The following is a 24,083-nucleotide window of genomic DNA, read 5'->3' on the forward strand; positions in this document are numbered from 1 at the left end:
ATGCCCCACACAGGCTGTTCCCCCCCACATAATGCCCCACACAGGCTGTCCCCCCCCACATAATGCCCCACACAGGCTGTTCCCCCCCACATAATGCCCCACACAGGCTGTTCCCCCCCACATAATGCCCCACACAGGCTGTTCCCCCCCACATAATGCCCCACACAGGCTGTTCCCCCCCCACATAATGCCCCACACAGGCTGTTCCCCCCCCACATAATGCCCCACACAGGCTGTTCCCCCCCCACATAATGCCCCACACAGGCTGTTCCCCCCCACATAATGCCCCACACAGGCTGTTCCCCCCCACATAATGCCCCACACAGGCTGTTCCCCCCCCACATAATGCCCCACACAGGATGTTCCCCCCCACATAATGCCCCACACAGGATGTCCCCCCCCACATAATGCCCCACACAGGATGTCCCCCCCCACATAATGACCCACACAGGATGTCCCCCCCCCACATAATGCCCCACACAGGATGTCCCCCCCCACATAATGCCCCACACAGGATGTCCCCCCCCACATAATGCCCCACACAGGATGTCCCCCCCCACATAATGCCCCACACAGGATGTCCCCCCCCACATAATGCCCCACACAGGATGTCCCCCCCCACATAATGCCCCACACAGGATGTCCCCCCCCACATAATGCCCCACACAGGATGTCCCCCCCCACATAATGCCCCACACAGGATGTCCCCCCCCACATAATGCCCCACACAGGATGTCCCCCCCCACATAATGCCCCACACAGGATGTTCCCCCCACATAATGCCCCACACAGGATGTTCCCCCCACATAATGCCCCACACAGGATGTTCCCCCCTCATAATGCCCCACACAGGATGTTCCCCCCTCATAATGCCCCACACAGGATGTTCCCCCCACATAATGCCCCACACAGGATGTCCCCCCCCACATAATGCCCCACACAGGATGTTCCCCCCCCACATAATGCCCCACACAGGATGTTCCCCCCCCACATAATGCCCCACACAGGATGTTCCCCCCCCACATAATGCCCCACACAGGATGTTCCCCCCCACAGGATGTTCCCCCCACATAATGCCCCACACAGGCTGTTCCCCCCCCACATAATGCCCCACACAGGATGTTCCCCCCCACATAATGCCCCACACAGGATGTTCCCCCCCACATAATGCCCCACACAGGATGTTCCCCCCCACATAATGCCCCACACAGGCTGTCCCCCCCCACATAATGCCCCATGCAGGCTGTCCCCCCCCCCCCACATAATGCCCCATGTAGGATGTCAGCCCACCTTATAATGCCCCATGCAGGCTGTTCCCCCCCCCCCCACATAATGCCCCATGTAGGATGTCAGCCCACCTTATAATGCCCCATGTAGGATGTCACCCCACCTTATAATGCCCCATGCAGGATGTCACATACCCCCCTTCCCTTATAATGCCCCATGCAGGATGTCACATACCCCCCTTCCCTTATAATGCCCCATGCAGGATGTCACACACCCCGCCTCCCTTATAATGCCCCATGCCACCCCCCTCTTATAATGCCCCAAGCAGGATGTCACACACTCCCACCTCACCCCCCTCCCTACTGCCACAGGTCTCCATATATATAAAAAATAAATAAATAAAAAAAAATAAAAAGTCAAATACTCACCTCACGTCTCACCTGCTGCCTCATCCCGCTCTGCGCGGTGACTGCTCAGGAGAGAGCGCGGTGTAAAGACGTCACCGCGCCCGCTGACCTAAGACGTTACAGTGCAGCAGCCGCGGAGGATGCAGGAGCTGCTGCAGAGGCACGGGGAGGGGTAAGTATTGTGCCGGGGCCCTGAGCAAGCGGGGGGGGGGGGGGGGGTGCTGACAGTGAGGGGTGGGGGGTACACCCATGACCCCATATGTGGTTGAAAACTACTTTTGAGGCACAGTGCAAAGCACAAGAGGGAAGAAGAACCATATTACAGTTCAGATTTTGCTGGGCTGGTTTGAGGGTGCGAGGCACATGGGTAGAGCCACTGAGGTACAAGGACAGCCAACCCCCAATAAGAGACCCCATTTTACAAACTACACCTCTCAATGAATTCATCAAGGGGTGCAGTGATCATATTGACACCAGGGCTGTTTAGTCGATAAGCCAAACCTCCGACTCCACGACTCCCTCATACATGGCTCATGTGTAAGTGATAAATTTACTGTAGCACAGATTCATCTCAGCGAAAAGTCTAGACCCTTATAGATCAGGAATAGGACATTTCATAACTTTCCCAAATTCTTATGAAAAAATATTCCCCACAAACTGCATTGAACTACTGTACCCAATTTATTACATATTTTAGGAGTCGGTCCATTTTATACCGACTCCACAGCCCTGATTGACACCACAGGTGTGTCACAGCATTTTATACCATTGGGCAGTAAAGAAAAAATAATTACATTTTTACCACCAAAATTTTGTTTAATCCCCAGATTTTAAATTTTCACACTGGTAAATGGGTAAAAGTGGTACCAAAATGTGGCACACAATTTCTGCTGAATGTAGAAATACCCCATATGTGGCTGTATCGTACTGCTTAGCCATAGGGCGAGACTCGGAAGGGACAGAGCGCAATTTGCCTCCTGGAGCACAGATTTTCCTAGAATAGTTTGCAGACTCTATATACAGAGACCCTAAGTGCTAGAAGAGCAGAATCTCCCCTTCTTAAGTGACCCCATTTTGGAAATTATACCCCCTTTGGGAATTTATCTACAGGTGTAGTGACAATTTTGACTCCATGGGTATTTTCCAGACACAAGCAGCAGTGGATGTTGCTGAGTGAAGATTGCAAACTGCCATTGTAGTGCCCAGTACATTGTAGTGCCCAACTCGTGCTTCTGGAGACGTGCACCCGGAAATTAGGCTGGCTCTCATCGCTACAGAAATGCCAAACATGTGGACGCTAACTGCGGTTTAGGCACACTGGGGCTCAGAAGGGAGGAAGGGGGGGTATTTTGATTTTGGAATGCAGAATTCGCTGGATTTCTTTTGGAGAGGGAAGGAGCCATCTTGGTTTTCCAGAGCCTTTGTGCTACCAGTAACATGGAAGCCCTCTATAATTCCATTAACAGAGGACAGACCTAAGTGGGGACTTGCTTTTTTTTGTGAATGGAGTTGATTGGGAACATTTTACATAACATTTGGGATCACATTTATCCTGTGCTCTACGCTGAGCACATACATCAGGGTTTCCATATAAATCTCAGAGTGACGTGATTCAGATGAAAACACCCAAGGGATCCATTCACTATAATGAGGCAGAAGAGTTACTCTGGACTCCGTCTGGCCTCTGTTTAGCGGTGTTCTTTTCATAGGTGCAAAAAAACTGTGGCCAACTGTATTTTTATGCACGCCTAAAAAGACGGACACCGCAGGATCACACGTCAGACGGCGTCCACAGTGCCTCCATCTGTCTCATTATAGGGAATCTTCCGCTGGGGGTTTTGTCTGAATCACGCATTTCAGATATTTACATGGAAACCCCGGAGTAAACGCTCAGCGTAGAGCGCAGGATAAAACTGCGCCGAGCCTTACTGCGATCTTTGGGAGGCAGAATGAACAAAATGTGAAGAATTGGTTTTATTTATTTTTTACGCTGTTCTTCATGCGGTCTAAATGATTAGGTGACTTTATTCCTCGGCTGGTGCGATTACAGCGATACCAGATTTATATTGAGTTTTTATGTTTGGCTGCTGTCACACACTAAAAGATGCTTTTTACTGTAAAAAAGTTTTTGCATCGCCTTATTTTGAGAGCTATAATTTTCCCATGTTTCGGCCGATAGTTGACGCTTTTATTGGTACCATTTTCGGGCAAATTACATCTTTTGATCTCTTTCTATTGCGATTTGTGGGAGGCAAAATGAACAAAAAACAGCAATTCAGGAATTGTTTTTTTTTCCTCTGATGGAGCTGTATGGCGGCTTGTTTTTTGTGGAACAAGATTACTTTTTCAGCGGTACTATTTTTATTTACATTTGTCTTTTTGATCGCGTTTTATTACACTTTTTGTTCGGCTGTATGATAAAGCATAGTTTTTTGCCTTGTTTTTCATTTATTTTCATTTATTTATTTTTTACAGTGTTCACTGAAGGGGTTAACTTATTGGGAGTCCGGTCGTTTCCGGACTGGGTGATACCAAATGTGCATTTTTTTTTAACCACAGATAAATGTAAATAAATATAAATGTAGATAAATATTGGATTCATATTTTTTCTTATATTTTTTCGCATTGTGCTGATGGATGCAAAGAGGGAGCTCACTCCCTCTGTGATGCCGCGGTCACTATTGACAGCAGCGTCACAGGGGTTAAACGTCCACGATCTGTGCTGGCACCGATCGTGGGCGTTGCTGCGGGGTGTCAGCTCACGGCGCCGTATATGTACTGCTCTTTGTGGGAACGCAGCTCCCGAAAAGCAGTATATATATGGCACATGTCAGGAAGGGGTTAATTTTAAAAAAATGATTTATTTAATTTGTTTTTACTTGCTTTAATAGTCTACATGGGAGTCTAGAAGCAGCAATCATCGTGGCGGCGCTCATAGCAGATCGGCAATGACAACTACTGGGGTGTCATGCCAATCCGTCGGCGGCCCACGATCATATGACGGACGTGCCGATGGGCGAAGTTAGTGACGCACGTACGTTTTGCACAAGTTAAATGCCGCTGTCAGAGATTGACTAATTAACAGCAGTGAGTGGATTGCGATTCCACCAGCAGCTGTTAGGGGAACATAACAGCTAATCAAATCAGCTGTTATATGCCGGAAAAAATGCAGGCTCAGCACCAGAGCCCGCATCAAAGGGAAAGAAAGAACATAGGACGTATTTATACGTTATGTCGTGAAGGGGTTAAGAAACTACTGATCGGCTTATAAGTAACAATTCGGTGGGTGCATGCAGTTGGCATGTCTAAATAAAGCATCAATATGGCTGCTACTGAAAAGCGCTGTGGATGTTCAGCCCAAAATATCCTGACAAACTCTGTAGCGCATCTGTCTCATGTGAAAGTAAATTAAAATCGGTAGACATTTTAAAAGGTGTTTTCTGTTTTTTTTTCCCTGTGTCCAGAGCTGAATCTCCATCGCTGTTCCCCATGTACATTATTATTTGCACCTCTGATATCACGTTGACAGCACTGCAGCCAATCAGGGAACTCAGCAGCTCTGAGTTGCATGAGCCATCTAGTTAAGCAGAGCAGCTGAGCTCACTAACTGGCTGCAGTGCTGTCTACATGATGTCAGTGCTGCAGATAATGGACATGTGATGGAGATTCAGCACAATTTGTTTTTTTTTCTTTTTTTATTAAACAAATTGCAGCTGGGGCACGGGTTTTCAGAAACCAAAAAAACATTTGACAAGGGAGGTCAAAACTGCTCAGAGCGAATCTGTATACAAGGTCAACCCTCCTAAGCAGTCAATATGGGCATTCAGGTCATAGGAAGCAGAATAAAATGATACCTTCATATTTGAAATCCGATGTTTTATTCCAGAGAAAACCACATTTTCTTGTATGTAAATGAGCTTTCAGGACTATGGGCCGGACACTGATCTGCAGGAGAATCTGCCTCCAGAGATTATTTTACATGAAGGGGAGTTACCAGTGTGAGACATGAAAATAACACAGAACAGAAGAACTGAACTTTGTATCTTAACACATCTTTTGCAGCTCTCTGAGCCCTGCTGTATTGCAACAATATTACAGCCCTGTCTGCCTGTGAGATGGAAGCTGAAGCTGAGAGGAACCTGCAGATGTGTCAGGTATAATCGCACACAGCTCTGCAGTGAGATCAGGAGAGCAGAGAGCGGCCATTACACATCACACTGGTAACTCACCCTTGCCATACTTTAAGAGGAATAATTATTCCATATGTCTGCCGACAGAGGCTTGTTTTTTGCGAGACGAGTGGACGCAGTTTTATTGATGCCATTTTCGGTCACAATGGTTATTGATCGCTTTCTATTCCGATTTTTGGGAGGCAGAATGAACAAAAACCAGCAATACAGGAATTTATTTTTTTGGGGGGGAGGGGGTGGGCCTTACGCGCGTGGTAAAATTGATACGGCAGCTTTATTCCTTGGGTCAATAAGATTACAAAGATACTACATTCATATGGTTTTAGGTTTTGGCACGTTTACAGAAAAACTATTTTTTATTTATAGAAAAAAATATATATTTTGCATCCCTGTATTCTGGGAGCTATAGCTTTTTTATTTTTCCACTGATGAAGCTGTATGGCAGCTTGTTTTTTGCAAGACAAGATGACATTTGAAGGATACCATTTTCATTTACATTCGCCTTTTTGTCCACTTTTTTTCAGCGGTATGATGAAAAAGCATCGCTTTTTGCTGCTTTTTTTTACGGTGTTCACTGAAGGGGTTAACTAGTTTAACAGTTTTATAGGTCAGGTCGTTCCGGACACGGCAAATGTGTGTTTAGGGTTTTTGTTTTTTTTTAAACATAAAATTTCTTCTTTACAGGCACCGCTCCTGGCAGTGAGAGCCGGATGTCAGCTGTGATAGTCGCTGAACACACGATTGCCATGGTGTATACAAATACACTCACCATTGGTCGGGAAGTCCTTCCCTTCCATGACATACATATACATATATATTTCAAATGTATCACACATTTATGATCATCTTTAGCATTGTCGGACTGCTTAAAATTGCATTGGTAAGCATATCATGACCGACAGAACTCACTGGTTGGGTTGGAAATAAAGAGGATACGTATCTGAAGCGCTCTTGTGGGAAAGTTACAGTATATGCAGGAAAGGCTGTTGGCTAAGTGCACAGTTGCAATGTGCACCCAGCCATTAAAAGGTCAACTGCAGGGGGACGTAGTCGTGACCTGTAAAAATACAACTGTCCGAGGAAAGGGCTAGACAGGAATCCCAAATGCTGCATCCACAAATACAGTTATTTCATACAGTCCTCTTCCTGGAACAGATTTATAACATAAGTGTCTTATGAGCAATTGCAACAACACCAAATAGAAATCATCATCAAGACTCCTGAGCAACTGATAACTACAAAGATGGATTGACACCGAGTCTGCTGCATAGCCCAGAAAAGCTCCCGGAGCACAAGTCCATCATATCCATAGACTGCCACTCACTTGACAAAGGCCAAAAGTGTTGGGCTACTAATATGTAAAGCATCCAATTAAGTTGAATGCTACACAGTATACAGTACAGACCAAAAGTTTGGACACACCTTCTCATTTAAAGATTTTTCTGTATTTTCATGACTATGAAAATTGTACATTCACACTGAAGGCATCAAAACTATGAATTAACACATGTGGAATTATATACTTCACAAAAAAGGGTGAAACAACTGAAAATATGTCTTATATTCTAGGTTCTTCAAAGTAGCCACCTTTTGCTTTGATGACTGCTTTGCACACTCTTGGCATTCTCTTGATGAGCTTCAAGAGGTAGTCACCGGAAATGGTTTTCACTTCACAGGTGTGCCCTGTCAGGTTTAATAAGTGGGATTTCTTGCCTTATAAATGGGGTTGGGACCATCAGTTGTGTTGTGCAGAAGTCAGGTGGATACACAGCTGATAGTCCTACTGAATAGACTGTTAGAATTTGTATTATGGCAAGAAAAAAACAGCTAAGTAAAGAAAAACGAGTGGCCAGCATTACTTTAAGAAATGAAGGTCAGTCAGTGCGAAAAATTGGGCAAACTTTGAAAGTGTCCCCAAGTGCAGTTGTAAAAACCATTAAGTGCTACAAAGAAACTGGCTCACATGAGGACTGCCCCAGGAAAGGAAGACCAAGAGTCACCTCTGCTTCTGAGGATAAGTTTATCCGAGTCACCAGCCTCAGAAATTGCAGGTTAACAGCAGCTCAGATTAGAGACCAGGTCAATGCCACACAGAGTTCTAGCAGCAGACACATCTCTACAACAACTGTTAAGAGGAGACTTTGTGCAGCAGGCCTTCATGGTAAAATAGCTGCTAGGAAAACACTGCTAAGGACAGGCAACAAGCAGAAGAGACTTGTTTGGACTAAAGAACACAAGGAATGGAGATTAGACCAGTGGAAATCTGTGCTTTGGTCTGAGGAGTCCAAATTTGAGATCTTTGGTTCCAACCACCGTGTCTTTGTGCGATGCAGAAAAGGTGAACGGATGGACTCTACATGCCTGGTTCCCACCATGAAGCATGGAGGAGGAGGTGTGATGGTGCTTTGCTGATGGGAATTTATTCAAAATTGAAGGCATACTGAACCAGCATGGCTACCACAGCATCTTGCAGCAGCATGCTATTCCATCCGGTTTGCGTTTAGTTGGACCATCATTTATTTTTCAACAGGACAATGACCCCAAACACACCTCCAGGCTGTGTGAGGGCTATTTGACCAAGAGGGAGAGTGATGGAGTGCTACGCCAGATGACCTGGCCTCCACAGTCATCAGACCTGAACCCAATCGAGATGGTTTGGGGTGAGCTGGACCAGAGTGAAGGCAAAAGGGCCAACAAGTGCTAAGCATCTCTGGGAACTCCTTCAAGATTGTTGGAAGACCATTTCCGGTGACTGCCTGTTGAAGCTCATCAAGAGAATGCCAAGAGTGTGCAAAGCAGTCATCAAAGCAAAAGGTGGCTACTTTGAAGAACCTAGAATATAAGACATATTTCCAGTTGTTTCACACTTTTTTGTTAAGTATATAATTCCACATGTGTTAATTCATAGTTTTGATGCCTTCAGTGTGAATGTACAATTTTCATAGTCATGAAAATACTAAAAAAATCTTTAAATTAGAAGGTGTGTCCAAACTTTTGGTCTATACTGTATGTTTTGTTACCATGCGAGTCTATAAGCGGCACAGTATGCCGATACAGTGGCATCCACTAGAATGTCAGGAAATTCTCCTGATGAACACCGCAAACATCGGTAAGAAAGCAGCTGTACAGGCCAGTGAGCTAAAGCTAATGTATCATTATACAGTCCCATTCAGCATTAACATGTCAAAAATAGCATAGGCTTCTTAATAAGAAATCTGAGACATGGCCTTACAGTTTATACATTTTCGGGTTATCTGGAAGTTCAAACAGCATTCGGTTGCCGGATGTGGAATTTAGAGTTCCAGGATGCAGACCTCATGGTGAAAGACTACGGCTCTACGGCTTTCCCTAAGGAATCAGGTTCTTAAAGTCCTATTAAGGCCAAGTACACATACAGTGGGTGAAATAAGTATTGAACACGTCACCAATTTTCTAAGTAAATATACTTCTAAAGGTGCTAATGACATGAAATTCTCCAGATGTTGGCAACAACCCATCCAATCCACACAGGCAAAGAAATCAAGCCATAGATGTCCATTAATTATGTGTAATATTGAGAAATGACACAAGGAAAAAGTATTCGCATGCATGAAGCAAGAGGTGCAAAAAGCTATGGAAAGGCATGACACCAGGTAAAATCTATCAGTAATTAGAAAGCAAAGCTGTACTTCGTGAAAAATAAAACCCTCCCAAGTAGGGTAAGGCTTGGGCAATTGTTTCAAGGGTTGGTTTCACAATCGTTCTGCCGTCGCCCGTTGTGGGTGACTGGAGCTTCAGCCATCATGCCTTCTGCCTGTAATCCTAGTAAGGTACATATATACTGAAAGGCTCCTAAAATTGTAGTTCTGACCCCAAACATAAGTCACAAAGAAGAATTACGGGTATTTCTGGGACTGAAAATCCCCCTCACATGTAAAGGAAGTTGGCAGCAGGCACGTGGATTTCTACAAGGCATGTTCATTTAAAAAGAAAAAACATTTTTCTGCAACAAATCTGCCACATGAAAAGATACCCTAAGGCTAAGTGCCCACGATGCAGAAATGCTGCATATTTTTTCCACTTCTCCCTGGCAGGAAAAACGCATGCGGATTGTACATGTGTTTTTCCCGCCAGGTAGAAGCGTTTGTCAAGCGTTCTTCACATGCATTTTTGCATCTGGGTTATCAAGCGCTTTTCCAAGAGATTTTAGCATCACTTGGAAAAGTGCTTGACAACTTGGTCACACTACATAAATCAATGCAAGCGGCATGAATCTATATAGTGTGACCAAGATAGTTAAAAAAAAGAATAAGAATGGTAAAAAATAAAAAATAAAGATTATACTTACCTTCCGATGGCCCCCAGTCTCCTCCTCCGCTCCGTCCGGTCTCCCCAGTGTCTCGCGGTGGTGTGAAGGACCTGCGATGACGTCATTGAGTCATGTGACCGGTCACGCAACCGCCGGCGTCAGTGGTCGCGTGACCCGTCACATAACTCAATGACGTCATGTCAGGTCCTTTCACACCACCACGAGCCGCCCAACACACCGCACGCATCGCTGAGGAGGCCAGGGGCCATCGGAAGTTAAGTATAATCCTTATTTTTTATTTTAAATTCTTTTTTTTACAGTTTCTATGGTACCCGGGTCTGGAGGAGAGTCTCCTGTCCTCTACACCCGGGTACCATCCGCACATTGAATCGCTTCATATATGTGTGGCACCCCAGGGGTCTGGTTTTCCACAGTAATGTAATGTTATGTCTGAGAGCAGGTGGGAGGTCCTTTGGTCAGGGATCCTGTGCATGCCACACCTCCTGCCCAGTCTTGGGAGGGGAAGAACTTCCCCTGTATAAACCCTGGGCTGAGGCAGGGTTAGTCAGTCAAGGAGAGTAGAAACAGCAGAAGCTCAGTGGGAGCAATATTACTACGAGTCAGGGGCTGGCAGCTGCAGAGCTCGCCCTGACTGAGAAGCTTTCTTACCGGACCCGGCGTCCGCGGCTGTGGGGACTAACTCTTACCCAGCAGCAGAAGCCGACCGGCAGGGGATTTCAGGTCCTCAGGCCCAGAAACCCGAAGGCACGGTCACACGCGTGGGACCAGCACCGCCATCGTGGAGCGGAAGCCATTAGAAGGCCCCGAGTCACCGGCCATACGGGTGAGCACCACACGGTACACTCAGGGACGTGGGCTACTTATATCCGCTTCTAGCAAGGTAGCCAGAAGAGTACAGTCAGTTTGGGAGGCCTACAACTCCGCCTGGCCAGGGGAGACCCCATCTGCTCAAGGACTGACCAGGCCCCGTTCACTAGCAAGTACTCCGGGAGGGTCTATCGTTGTTACCAGTAAAGACCCTGAGTTACACCGCACCGTCTCTGAGTGGTTCCTGCTACCCCCATCATCCACATCTGCTGCCCTGAGGCCATACCCCTCCCGTTGGGGGTTATACCATCTGCGCTGCACCATCCATCCACCGGCCTCAGCGGACTGTCCTGCAGCGGCAGCTCCATAGCTGCATTCAACGGGTGGCGTAGTCGTCCTGCATCTACCGCTGTTACATCGCCGCTCAGTTTGACTCCCTGGGCACGGACCGGGTCACCGCCACGAGACTACAACCCTCAAGAGATCCGGCTCCGGGTAAGCTCCCGCGTGCGCAACGCAGCGCGACACAGGCCCAGGGGCGCGTCATATGCATGTGCACATGTAGTGATGCGGATATCAAGCGTTTCAATGCAAGTCAATGGCGGCGATTACGCTGCGTGTCCGCAAAATTAATGGACATGCTGCGGATTTTTCCGCAATGATAATCCGCAGAGGAAATTTCCGCAGCATGTGCACAGCACATGCGGATTATCATTTGGGAACATGGGGCACGTATTACGAAGCGTTTTCGCTACGGAAATTCCGCAGCAAAAACGCTTGAAAAACGCATAGTGGGCACACAGCCTTAGGCTGTATGCCCACAATGCGTTTTTTAAGCGTTTCTGCAGCAGCAAAAACGCTGCAGAAATGCATGGTAGAAGGCCTGCCATGTCCCCCAATGATAATCCGCATGTGCTGTGCACATGCTGCAGAAATTTCCGCTGCGGATTATCATTGCGGAAAAAAACGCAGCACTACCAATTATTTTGCGGAAGCGCTGCTTTTTCGCCGCCATTGACTTGCATTGGAACGCTTGGATTCCGCATCACTGTACATGTAGATGCGCATTCCATGCGTTCCAATGTGCGGATGGTACCCGGGTGTGGAGGAGAGGAGACTCTCCTCCGGACCCGGGTACCATAGAACCTGTAAAAAAAAGAATAAAATAAAAAATAAATATTATATTTACCTTCTGGTGGCCCCCGGTGCGCTCGTCCTCTCAAGCCGGCAGATCGCGGTGGACTGAAGGACCTGCGGTGATGTTATAGTCATGTGACGGGTCACGCGACGCTGACGTCGGCAAGTCCTTCAGTGTAGCATGATCTGCCGGCAGCCAGGGCGGAGCAAAGCAAGACTGCGGGGGCCATCGGAAGGTAAGTATAGATTTATTTTTTTATTTTTTACCATTCTTTTACTATCACACTATATAAATCCATGCCGGTTGCCTGGATTTATATAGTGTGACCAAGTTGTCAAGCACTTTCCAAGTGATGCTAAAATCGCTTGGAAAGCGCTTGTCAACCCGCATGAAGAAATGCATGTGAAGAACGCTTCACATCCGCATGTCCCTGGCAGGATAAACGCATGTACAATCCGCATGTACAATCCGCATGCGTTTTTCCTGCCAGGGAGATGCAGAAATGCTCAGAAAAAAATCTGGAGCATTTCTGCATCGTGGGCACATAGCCTTAGCCCGCATTCACACACAGTCCGTGATTCCCAGACCAGTTGCAGGTCTCCTGCAGCAAACTGAAAACGCCTCATCGCCATGTATGTATGAATGCTCCAGCAATGTTAATCGATGGGGGTAAGCATTAGATACATGTGGCAAGCTTCACCTGCCACCTTTTTTTGGGACCCTCTTAGCACACTGAGAAATCTGCCTGTGTGTACAGCCGGCATTTTCATAGGACTTTGCCTCCTTAACTAAACAAAGTCTTAGGGCTGTTGTCAGCTTGTGAACGTACATCCACTAAACCAACATTACATTTTCCAATGAACACCTTGTGGGAAGTTTACTACCGACTTCCAGGTGCAGAAGAAATTATCAAACCAGTTTGATACTTGCAGAACTGCTCTGGTAAGTTTCTTTCATATTAGGACCTGTGCATAGGGTAATGCAGTAAATATGGATGGTATAGCAGAGCAAAGGATACACGAGGGTCACAATTATGAATTGTCGTAGAGAAAAATTGAAAAATGCATGAAGACATCTCCAGAGAGGGGACATATCACCCTCACATATGAGATTCATTATAACTTGGGAAGTGAAAAAGAGCCGACACTTCAATCTGCATTTAAGTAGGACCTCCTGCCGTGAACAGGCAATTACAACAGGGGATCTGCTGAGAGCCAGCCACCAAGTCAAGGATTCGTATACTCAGAGGTGGAGAAGTACACTTCCTGAGACAGGGGCTTCCTCTGTTCAAATGAATCTCAGACACTCTCGAGCCAGTGGTCAGTGATGAATATTGGGGATTGCACTGATCCGATATTTAGGGGAGATATATTTTCGGCATCGTGGCAAACAAACGCATTCACTCCCATCACTGTAAGGCCAGTCTAACAGCTCCAACTTAATATGGATCACATGGATGATGTTATCCATGCCACGTTTCATCTCTATAGAAAGGTAAAATCGTGATAGGAAACATAAGAGAAATATCTTCCGCCTGGGACGTCCAGGAGCAAAGATATCTTCAAAGTTGTCAATCTCAATCTTCTAGGGATCAAGCACATCCCACAACCAGCACCCCATATGAGCTTACTAAGGTGAGATATGTTGGTGTAACCTTCATCTAGTAAAAATCAGAGTTTGGGATTTTGTCATGCGTCAGTCCTGGATGACACGGTGCTCTGTGGTTCTGTCCGTTATGCTAAAAAGTACCTCCCTCCACTAAGCTCTAAGACATTTCTGTGAAAGAGGTTTAGTACTACTTTTGTTATCCCTTTTATTCTATGTGATTGCATACACAGTTTTTGTTCCCATTTGGTAACGTGTATTTTTTTTACTTTATTTTTATAAACACTGCCTACTTTTCCAGAGTATATATATAAAATTTAATAGCTCTGTTCCTCTTGCTCTGTAAACCGCACCCCTGAAGCAATATGCTATCTCAAAGGGTGTCCAATCAGCCTGTACAAACGACTATTGGTGGCAGATAATTCCTTTTATGATACATATACAGGTGCATCTCACTAAATTAGAATATCATCAAAAAGTTAATTTCAGTTCTTCAATACAAAAAGTAAAACTCATTATATACAGTCATTACAGAGTAATCTACGGTATTTCAAGCGTTTATTTCTGTTAATGTTGATGATTATGGCTTACAGCCAATGCAATCACAAAAGTCATTATCTCAGTAAATTAGAATACTTTATAACAGCTTGAAAAATGTTTTTAAAATCCAAAATGTATGTTCAGTAAATGCACTCAATACTTGGTCGGGGCTCCTTCTGCATCAATGTGGCGTGTCATGGAGGCGATCAGCCTGTGGCACTGCTGAGGTGTCATGGAAGCCCAGGTTGCTTTGATAGCGGCCTTCAGCTCGTCTGCATTGTTGGGTCTGGTGTCTCAAGTTCCTCTTGACAATACCCCATAGAATCTATGGGGATAAGGTCAGGCGAGTTTGCTGGCCAATCAAGCACAGTGATACTGTTGTTTGTAAACCAGATGTTGGTACTTTTGGCAGTGTGGACAGGTGCCAAGTCCTGCTGGAGAATGAAATTTCCATCTCCAAAAAGCTTGTCGGCAGAGGGAAGCATGAAGTGCTCTAAAATTTCCTGGTAGACGGCTGCGCTGACTTTGGTCTAGATAAAACACAGTGGACCTACACCAGCAGATGACATGGCTCCCCAAACCATCACTGATTGTGGAAACTTCACACTAGACCTCAAGCAGCTTGGATTGTGGCCTCTCCACTCTTCCTCCAGACTCTAGGACCATGATTTCCAAATGAAAATTGGAACTCTGGGACCTTGTGGAGTGTGTCAATGACTGCCTTCTGGACATCTGTCAAGTCAGCAGTCTTCCCCATGATTGTGGAGCTTACTGAAACAGACTAAGGAACCTTTTTAGACGCTTGGGAAGCCTTTGCAAATGTTTTTTTGTTAAGTATTTTAAATTTACTGAGATAATGACTTGTGTTTTCATTGGCTCTAAGCCATAATCATCAACATTAACAGAAAAACACTTGAAATAGATCACTCTGTTTGTAATGACTCTACATAATAGGAGTTTCACTTTTTGTATTGAAGAACTGAAATAAATTAACTTTTTGATGATATTCTAATTTTGTGAGATGAACATATAATATATTACATAAATATATATTACACACATATATATACCAAAAGTTTGGACACACCTTCTCATTTAAAGATTTTTCTGTATTTTCATGACTATGAAAATTGTACATTCACACTGAAGGCATCAAAACTATGAATTAACACATGTGGAATTATATACTTAACAAAAAAGGGTGAAACAACTGAAAATATGTCATATTCTAGGTTCTTCAAAGTAGCCACCTTTTGCTTTGATGACTGCTTTGCACACTCTTGGCATTCTCTTGATGAGCTTCAAGGGGTAGTCACCGGAAATGGTCTTCCAACAATCTTGAAGGAGTTCCCAGAGATGCCTAGCACTTGTTGGCCCTTTTGCCTTCACTCTGCGGTCCAGCTCACTCCAAACCATCTTGATTGGGTTCAGGTCTGGTGACTGTGGAGGCCAGGTCATCTGGCGTAGCACCCCATCACTCTCCTTCTTGGTCAAATAGCCCTTAGACAGCCTGGAGGTATGCCCACTGTGAGTTCCCCAATAATTGGCCTAGTAGGGAAACAAGCGTGGCCTCGTCCATCGCTAGTCAATCAATTGCACAATTGTCCTGACAATTGGAGGCAGCAGAATTGCGTCCCCTGACATCAACCAACTGGAACTGTGTGCTATTGTACTGAGGCTCAATTAGAATACTTCTAAGGCGAGATTCAAATTCATACTGTATGTCTGGGTTTCCATCTAAATCCCAGAAAAACAGAATTCAGATGGAACCTCTGACTGTGCCAATAACGGAGGCAGACTGTCAGTTTGTACTCTGCCTAGCCGACAATTGGTGGTACAGCTTTTTAGTAAGTGTTATCAATCACTCCAACCCAGAGGTGGATTCACAGCTACACTGTTCAGTGCTGCTGTATAATGTCCTCTTTGCTGCTGCTTCTGGGAAGGTGTAAGGCTATGTGCCCACGATGCAGAAATGCTCCGGATTTTTCCTGAGCGTTTCTGCCTCTCCCTGACAGAAAAAACACATGCGGATTGTACATGCGTGTTTTCCGCCAGGGACAAGCGTTTTTGCATGCTTTTGTCAAGCGCTTTTCCAAACGATTTTGGCATCACTTGGAAAAGTGCTTGAAAGTTGGTTACACAATATAAATCCATGCAACAGGCATGGATTTATATTGTGAGACCAACATAATGTTAAAAAAAAAAGGAAACAGAGCGTAGAAATAAAGAATAACCTTATACTCACTTTTCCGGCGGCCTCGGTCTGCTCCCGGCGTCACTGCTGGCTCCGTGGTGAGTACCGGTAATGTAAAAGGACCTTCCATGATGTCAGCGGTCAGGTGATGGTCGCGTTACCATCAGCTGACTAAATGACGTCACCGAAGGTTCTTGCAGATCACCGCTGGGAGCAGAGGAGAGTGCATCGTCACTGGGAGGAAACCGGGGGCGCCGGAGAGGTGAGTGAGTAGGATTCTTTTTTTTTTTTTTTTCAACTTTATAAAATTATTTTTTTAACTTGCAGGTACGATGCTACCTGGGTTGGATGAGAGTCTCCTCTTCTCCAGACCCGGGTACCATCCGCACATTAATCGCATAAGATCCACATGACTACATGTATACATGCGGCTCTTATGTGATCCAATGCAAGTCAATGACGGCGATTTCGCAGTGGAATCCCACTAGAATTGGTTACGCTGCGGTTTTTACCGCAACGTGAATCCGCAGGGGAAATTTCCGAATGATGTGCACAGCACATGCGGATTTGCATTGCAGTACATGGCAGACCTATTATAAGCGATTTTAATGCAAACAAATACCTACAAACAGAAATGTAATATAGTTCTTCTGATACACTGTCTCTTTCCTCATGTGCAGGCATTGCAGGACCTTAAGTATCCATGGTTACGACCGCTAGCAACTAGCTAACTAACTGTCACTATATCAGTTATGATTACACCTACTACATATTGGGATAGGATCTTGGAGAGGGGAATACCCCCTTAAAGGGAACCTGTCATGTTCTGTGTAGTATCTAAACTGTCCACAGTGCATGTTAGTGATGCAATAAACCCCGATACACACAGCACAAGAGCGACATTTCAAAGTGGATTCCAGTGATATCAGCGCAAACCCCGGAACATCATTCAAATGGCGTGAGCGGCGACAACCCTGACTGAATGCAATGAAGCCACCCCTATGACTAAACGAGCAGGTATGATAACTATATAAAGTGGTTTTTGCAAAGGATTATAGCGCCGATTTTAATGAAAAAAGCGTGTTAGTGATGCACATGGCATCACTAACAGCGCAATGGGGGCAGTGTAGATAGGACAAATCACATGGCAGGTTCCCTTCAAACACAAAAAGAACCTATACATGTTTGGTATCTGCGAACTCATAATGACTTGGAGAATCATAATAGCAGGTCCGTTTTAGCATTTAGCAAACATGGTTAAAAAAAATAAATAAATAAATAAAAATTGTGGAATTGTACTTTATTTGCAATTTCACCGCACTTGGAATTTTTTCCCACATTTTCCAGTACACTATATGGTAAAATCAATGGTGTAGTTCAAAAGTACAACTCATCCCGCAAAAAATAAGCCCTCAAATGGCCATATTGACGGAAAAATAAAATAGTTATGGCTCTGGGAAAAAGGGGAGCAAAAAACGAAAATGGAAAATCCCAAGGTCGTGAAGGGGGTTAAAGGTCCATTTTCAGAATGGATAGCCATCCCCTATCCTTAGAATAACTTTCAGATCCCTGGAACTCTGTGATCCTGAGAATCGGGCAGAGCCCCTTCTTGAATGGAGCACAGGTGTATATGAGCAACCTCTGCTCCATTCATTGTCTACAGGAAATGTTCGAGCTCTGAAACGAGTGGTTGAACCCCCAACGATCAGATAGAGGTATTCCAAGAAACTAACCTCAACTCCTTCCTGACATAGATTAAATTGTACATCCTTTTTAAAGGGAACCTGTCACGTCCTAGTTGCTATGTACACTGCCCCATAGCGTTGTTAGTGATTCAATGTGCATCACTAACAAGCTGTTTTCATGAAAACTGGTGCAGCTATAATGATTTTATAACCTTTAGGCTGTGTGCCCACGATGCGTTTTTAATGCGTTTCTGCAGCTGCGGAAACGCTGCAGAAATGCATTAAAAACGCACGGTAGAAGGACAGCAATGTTCCCCAATGATAATCCGCATGTGCTGTGCACATGCTGCAGAAATTTCCGCTGCGGATTATCATTGCGGGAAAAAAAAGCAGCACTACCAATTATTCTGCGGAAGTGCTGCGTCTTCGCCGCCATTGACTTGCATTAGACCGCATGGACTACGCATCACTGTATATGTAGATGCGTAATCCAAGCGTTCTAATGTGCGGATGGTACCCGGGTGTGGATGAGAGGAGAGTCTCCTCCACACCCAGGTACCATTAAAAAATCTGTAAAAAAAGAATAATATAAAAAATAAATGTATATTTACCTTCTGGCGGCCCGCGCAGCGCTCCTCCGTGCTTCCCGGCACTTTGCAGTGGACTGAACTAGGACCTGCGCTGACGTCAGAGTCATGTGACGGGTCACACGACGCTTACGTCGGCAGGTCTTTCAATCCACCGATGCCGGCAGCCGGGAGAACGGAGTGTAAAGCAGGACACCGGGGGCCATCGGAGGGTAAGTATACATTTATTTTTACCACTCTCTCGGGTCACACAATATAAATCCATGCTGTTTGCATGGATTTATATAGTGTGACCTAGTTGTCACCACCACTTTCCAAGTGATGCTAAAATCGCTTGGAAAAGCGCTTGTCAATCCGCATGCGGAAATGTCAGTGATAACGCTCCATTTCCGCATGTCCCTGGCAGGAAAAACGCATGTACAATCCGCATGCGTTTTTTCTGCCAGGGAGATGCAGAAACGCTCAGGAAAAAATCCTGAGCATTTCTGCATCATGGGCACATAGCCTAAATATACTTAGATCCTACCTGCCTTTTCAGTCATAGGGGCGTGCTTGTCATATTCAGTCATGAGCGGACGCAGCATTCACTCTTTGCTGGCGCCACCCATGTATTTGAATACTGCTCCCAGCAAGCGCTGACATTGTGGGGCGCAGACGCACTTGTAGATGTCCGGCTTCCTGCGCAGTGAGGATGTGATTACCAGCTTCACTGCGCATGTGCGGGGAACATGGCGCATCATAGCGCATGCGCGGTGAAGCTGTGTAGTTTGCAGCTACACTGCGCATGCGCTATGACAAGCACACCCCTATGACTGAAAACGCAGGTAGGATCTAAGTATATTAAACATTATAAATTCATTATAGCTGCACCAGTTTTCATGAAAACAGCTTGTTAGTGATGCACATTGCATCACTAACAACGCTATGGGGGCAGTATACATAGCAACTAGGACGTGACAGGTTCCCTTTAATAAGTGGGGCTGATCGTGTTGTCATGGCAGCCTACTGAAGGCCGCTGTGTCTATCTCGCTGCTTCTTTTTTGAAGCGTCACTAAAGGACTTCACACAGTGTAATATACACACAGAGGCAATAAAAAGTCTGCACACCCCTGTTAAAAAGCCAAGATTTTGTCATGCAAAAAAAATATATATCATACCAAGAATAATAATTTCAGAACTTTGTCCACTATAATGTCACCCATAGTCTGTACAAATCCATCGAGGATAAAAAAAAAAAATCTTTTTGGGTAGAAAAAGAAAAATGATGTGGTTGCATAAATATACACCATTAAACTAATACTTTGTTCAAGTACCCACTCTCCCTTGCAGTAGCGCTCCAAATTTGACAGACTGAGGGCATCTCCTGTATACAGCCATCTTCAGTCAACTCACAGATTTTTCTATTGGATTCAAGACTGGCCTGTTGCAAAACTTTGACCTTCTTCTGGCGATCCAATTCTTTTGTTGATTTGAACCTATGTTTGTAGTAAACTTGCGAGCAGGACCCTCACTTCTAATGTAACTGTTTAAACTGTCTTACCTTGTACTGAATGTATTGTTTGTATATGTCACCACTTAATTGTAAAGTACTGCGGAAAATACTGGCGCTATATAAATAAAAAGTGATTATATTATTATGCTTAGGGTCGTTGCAGAGCTGAAAGGTAAAATTCATCTTCAGCTTTTTAGCAGAGGCCTAAAGGTTTTGATGAAAAATTGACTGATTTAGAACTTCAAATTTTCCTCCACATTCAATAAACACCAGTTCTAGTTGCAGAAAATCATCATTATGCTGCCTCCACCATGCTTCAATGTGGGTATGGTGTTCTTTTCGCGATGTGCAGTGTTGGCTGTGTCTCAAACCTACCTTTTGGAATTATGACCAAAAAGTTCAACCTTGGTCTCATTAAACCAGAACACGTGTTCCCACATGCTTTTGGCAGAATTGATGTAAGTTTTGGCAAAACTCTGCCACGCTTGGATGCTTTTCTTGGCAAGAAAATCCTTCTATTTACCCTACAGGCCAGACATGTATAGAATATAAGATTGTTGTCACATGCAGTAGTTGCCAGAAATTTCTACAGCTTCTTTAATATTGCCTTAGGCCTCTTGGCAGCCTTCCGTACCAATTTTCTTCTAATCTTTTCATCAATTTTTGAGGGACGTCCAGTTCTAGGTAATCTCACTGTTGTGTCAAATTTAAGCCACGTCTTCAGTGTTCCATGGTATAGGTAATGGCTTTGAAAGTTTTTTTGTAACCTTCTCCTGACTAATCATTTTCAACAATAAGATCCCTTTGCTGTATTGTAAGCTGTTTACGGACATGGACTTTGTTGGAAAAGGCAACTAAGAAAAGGTCAGGTAAACTTTCTATGTGGTTAATCAGAATCACTGTAAATGATGGCAGCTATGCACGGACTATTTATTAGGAGTTTAAATGAGATTGGGGATGTTGTATTCACAATCAGCCAATTAAAAGGTCTTCACAGTTTTGCAACCACATTATTTTACTTTTGTTATTTTTATTTTCCCCTCAAAACTATTTCAGTTTGTTTCCCCGTGGATTAGTACAGAATATGGGTGACTGTAAAGGTGGAAAAAGTTCAGAATTAATTCTTGGTATGTGTTTTTCTTCACATGAGCAGAAAGCTGCCATTAACAGGGGTGTGCACATACACACATTTGGGTTTTCTTTCACCACTGAACTTCTATTATAGATACCTTTAGTGTTGTCATTTATCCCGGCCTACAGAAAGATATTGCCAGGTCACTTTTACTGTAAAATGAACATCCTAAAGAGCAATGGCGCTACTGTTCTTTTCACAATTTCAATGAACTAGAAATATTTTTTGCCCGTTTTACAATATGTTATATGGTAAAATAAAACTATAATTGGTCCTGGAAAATAAATCAGTCAATCCCTGATACAGGTAAATCACCACCTCCTACCCGACCTGGCGCCCCGGAGACACACACACATGCAGGCAGGCCCCTAGCAACCAATCACATCACTGCTCACTTTCTAACCAGCAAGGGAAAACAATGAGAGCTGCAATGTGATAGGTCAGCGGCACTAATCCATTCCTAGAGGGTGTGAGGCCTCTCCGCCCCCAGCTCGTTACTATGTGCAGCAGGCGGCTACTCACCGGTGTGCGCATAGGACACGGGCACTTTCCAGATGCTGAAGTGCGCGGACACCGAGGCGAAGTACTTCCCGAACGCCAGCGGGATAATGTACCAGCGATAGTACCGGGCGGGCAGCTGGGTGTGCGGGACCCCCCATGCCCGGAGCATCGGGGGGAGGAAGCAGCAGATAGCCAGGATATGGAACAGGGACACAGTCACCGGGTATGGGAAGCCGTTCAGGATGATCTTGTTCACCACGTTGCCGCCAGAGCTCACCGAGTACCAGAGAAGGCAGAGCACGGCTACACGGGCCCCATCTCGTACGTTACCGGGCGCCACTGCTCCACCGCCCCCCACTCCGGACACCACCGCCATGACCCCGATCCTCCTCCTCCTCCTTCCCCACGGGGAAGCCGCACACAACACCGGGACACACACAAGAGAGACGTGGAAGTGCAGACGTCAAGAGAATGGGTGGTGATAGAGCATTTTCACAATGACGTCACTTCCGATGGGACGGTCACTTTCTTCGCATATGTCACTTCCGGCCTTGACGTTACCTGTTTGCAAATAAAGCCCCAACAAGACAGAACCATAATTTAGCTCTTTATTGCACGTTACTTTGTCAACTAAATAGAAGCTGGGACTGAGAAACTACTGCTGGCAGATAAAGGAAGAGCTGTCCATGACGTAGTCACGGCTCTATGGTTAGGTCATTTAAAGGGAACCTGTCACCAGCTTCAGGCAGCCCAACCCATAGGCAGCATGAAATAGAGCTTGGGTACACAATTATAGCCATGTATGTTTTAGGGCTAAACGAAGAAGGTACCCAGTAGGGTTGAGCGAGTATGTTCTGTCCGAGTATGCTCGGGCGAGCTCCGAGTATGTATAGCTGCTCGGTGATATGGTTGAATCGCTCCCGTGTGCATGATTTGCGACTGTTTGACAGCTTTATTACATGTGAGAAATGTCTAACAGTCGCAAATCATGCACACGGGAGCGATTTAACCATATCACCGAGCAGCTGTAAATACTCGGAGCTCGGCCCGAGCATACTCGCCGAAAGGGTTAATAGAACATACTCGCTCAACACTAGTACCCAGCTGTAAATCTTTGTTTATCTCCCCAATAGGTCCTCTGGAATCTGTGCTTCACTACGCCTAGAGCCTGGGTGAGCTGGTTTTTCTCTTTTGCACCATGTTTTTGGATTCATGCATACCTCCGTGGATCTCGCTCCGATCACAGACCACAATGCATGGATTGGCCGCGGCTCTCCCGATCAGAGTATGACAGGATCATAGAAATATATGAAGCCATTATGCTTTGGTCGGTGCTGCCGCTGCCAATCCATACATTGCAGTCCAGGGGTCTGAATTAGGCCTGTTCCATTTTTCTGGTACTTGAAAAATCAGTATCAGAGATATCCATGTCCATGTGTCCTTGTGTAGCAACCGTGTGCTGCATAAGAATCACACGTACCAGCACTTCCCAACAAATAAATATAATAAAAATAAAACAAATAAGAAAAGAAAATACAAAAAGAAATTTAATAAATAAAAAATAAAAAAATGTAAAAAATGAAGAAAAAAAAGAAAGGAAAAAAAGAGCCATAATTGAATCTAATCCATACCCCCTTGCATGACAAGTTCATGATCGGAGCTACAAAATAAAGAAGAAAATGGTATTAATGCACAGATAGCTCATGACATCCTAATCTCTGTTAAGGCCTGTGGGTTCCATACTCTGTAAATAGTGAATCCAATAGGCTTCTCTGGTTTTAAGACGTCTAATCTGGTTACACCGTCTCCTGTTGGGATGTACAGTCATGGCCAAAAGTATTGAGAATGAGACAAATAGTAATTTTTCCAAAGTTTACTGCTTCATTTTTTGTAATGGCAATTTGCATATACTCCTGAATGTCAAAGAGTGATCAGCTTAACAGCAATTACTGTACTTGCAAAGTCAATATTTGCCCAGAAAATGAACTTTAACCCCCAAAACACATTTCAACATCATTGCAGTCCTGCCTTAAAAGGAGCAGCTAACATCGTTTTAGTGATTGATCCATTAACACAGGTGTGGGTGTTGATGAGGACAGGGCTGGCGATCAATCAGTCATGATTAAGTAAGAATGACATCACTGGACACTTTAAAAGGAGGCTGGTTCTTGGTATCATTGTTTCTCTTCAGTTAACCATGGTTGTCTCTAAAGAAACACGTGCAGCCATCATTGCACTGCACAAAAATGGCCTAACAGGGAAGAGTATC

The 24,083-nt window shown here is 44.9% G+C and overlaps 1 protein-coding gene across 1 annotated transcript in view; it reads right to left on the bottom strand.

Annotated features, from left to right (window-relative positions):
- Nucleotides 1-22,335, bottom strand: part of SLC35E1 (solute carrier family 35 member E1) — a 34,158-nt gene extending 11,823 nt beyond the window's left edge. Inside the window, exon 1 of the mRNA XM_073655446.1 lies at nt 21,836-22,335. Coding sequence (XP_073511547.1) covers nt 21,836-22,190 — 355 coding nt within the window. The 5' untranslated portion in view covers nt 22,191-22,335. The remainder of the gene's footprint in view (nt 1-21,835) is intronic.
- Nucleotides 22,336-24,083: the final 1,748 nt, after the last annotated feature.

The sequence above is a fragment of the Phyllobates terribilis genome, unplaced genomic scaffold (assembly GCF_046119375.1).
Source record: "Phyllobates terribilis strain yellow unplaced genomic scaffold, ASM4611937v1 Scaffold_1__5_contigs__length_1240528914, whole genome shotgun sequence".
Taxonomy (NCBI): domain Eukaryota; kingdom Metazoa; phylum Chordata; class Amphibia; order Anura; family Dendrobatidae; genus Phyllobates; species Phyllobates terribilis.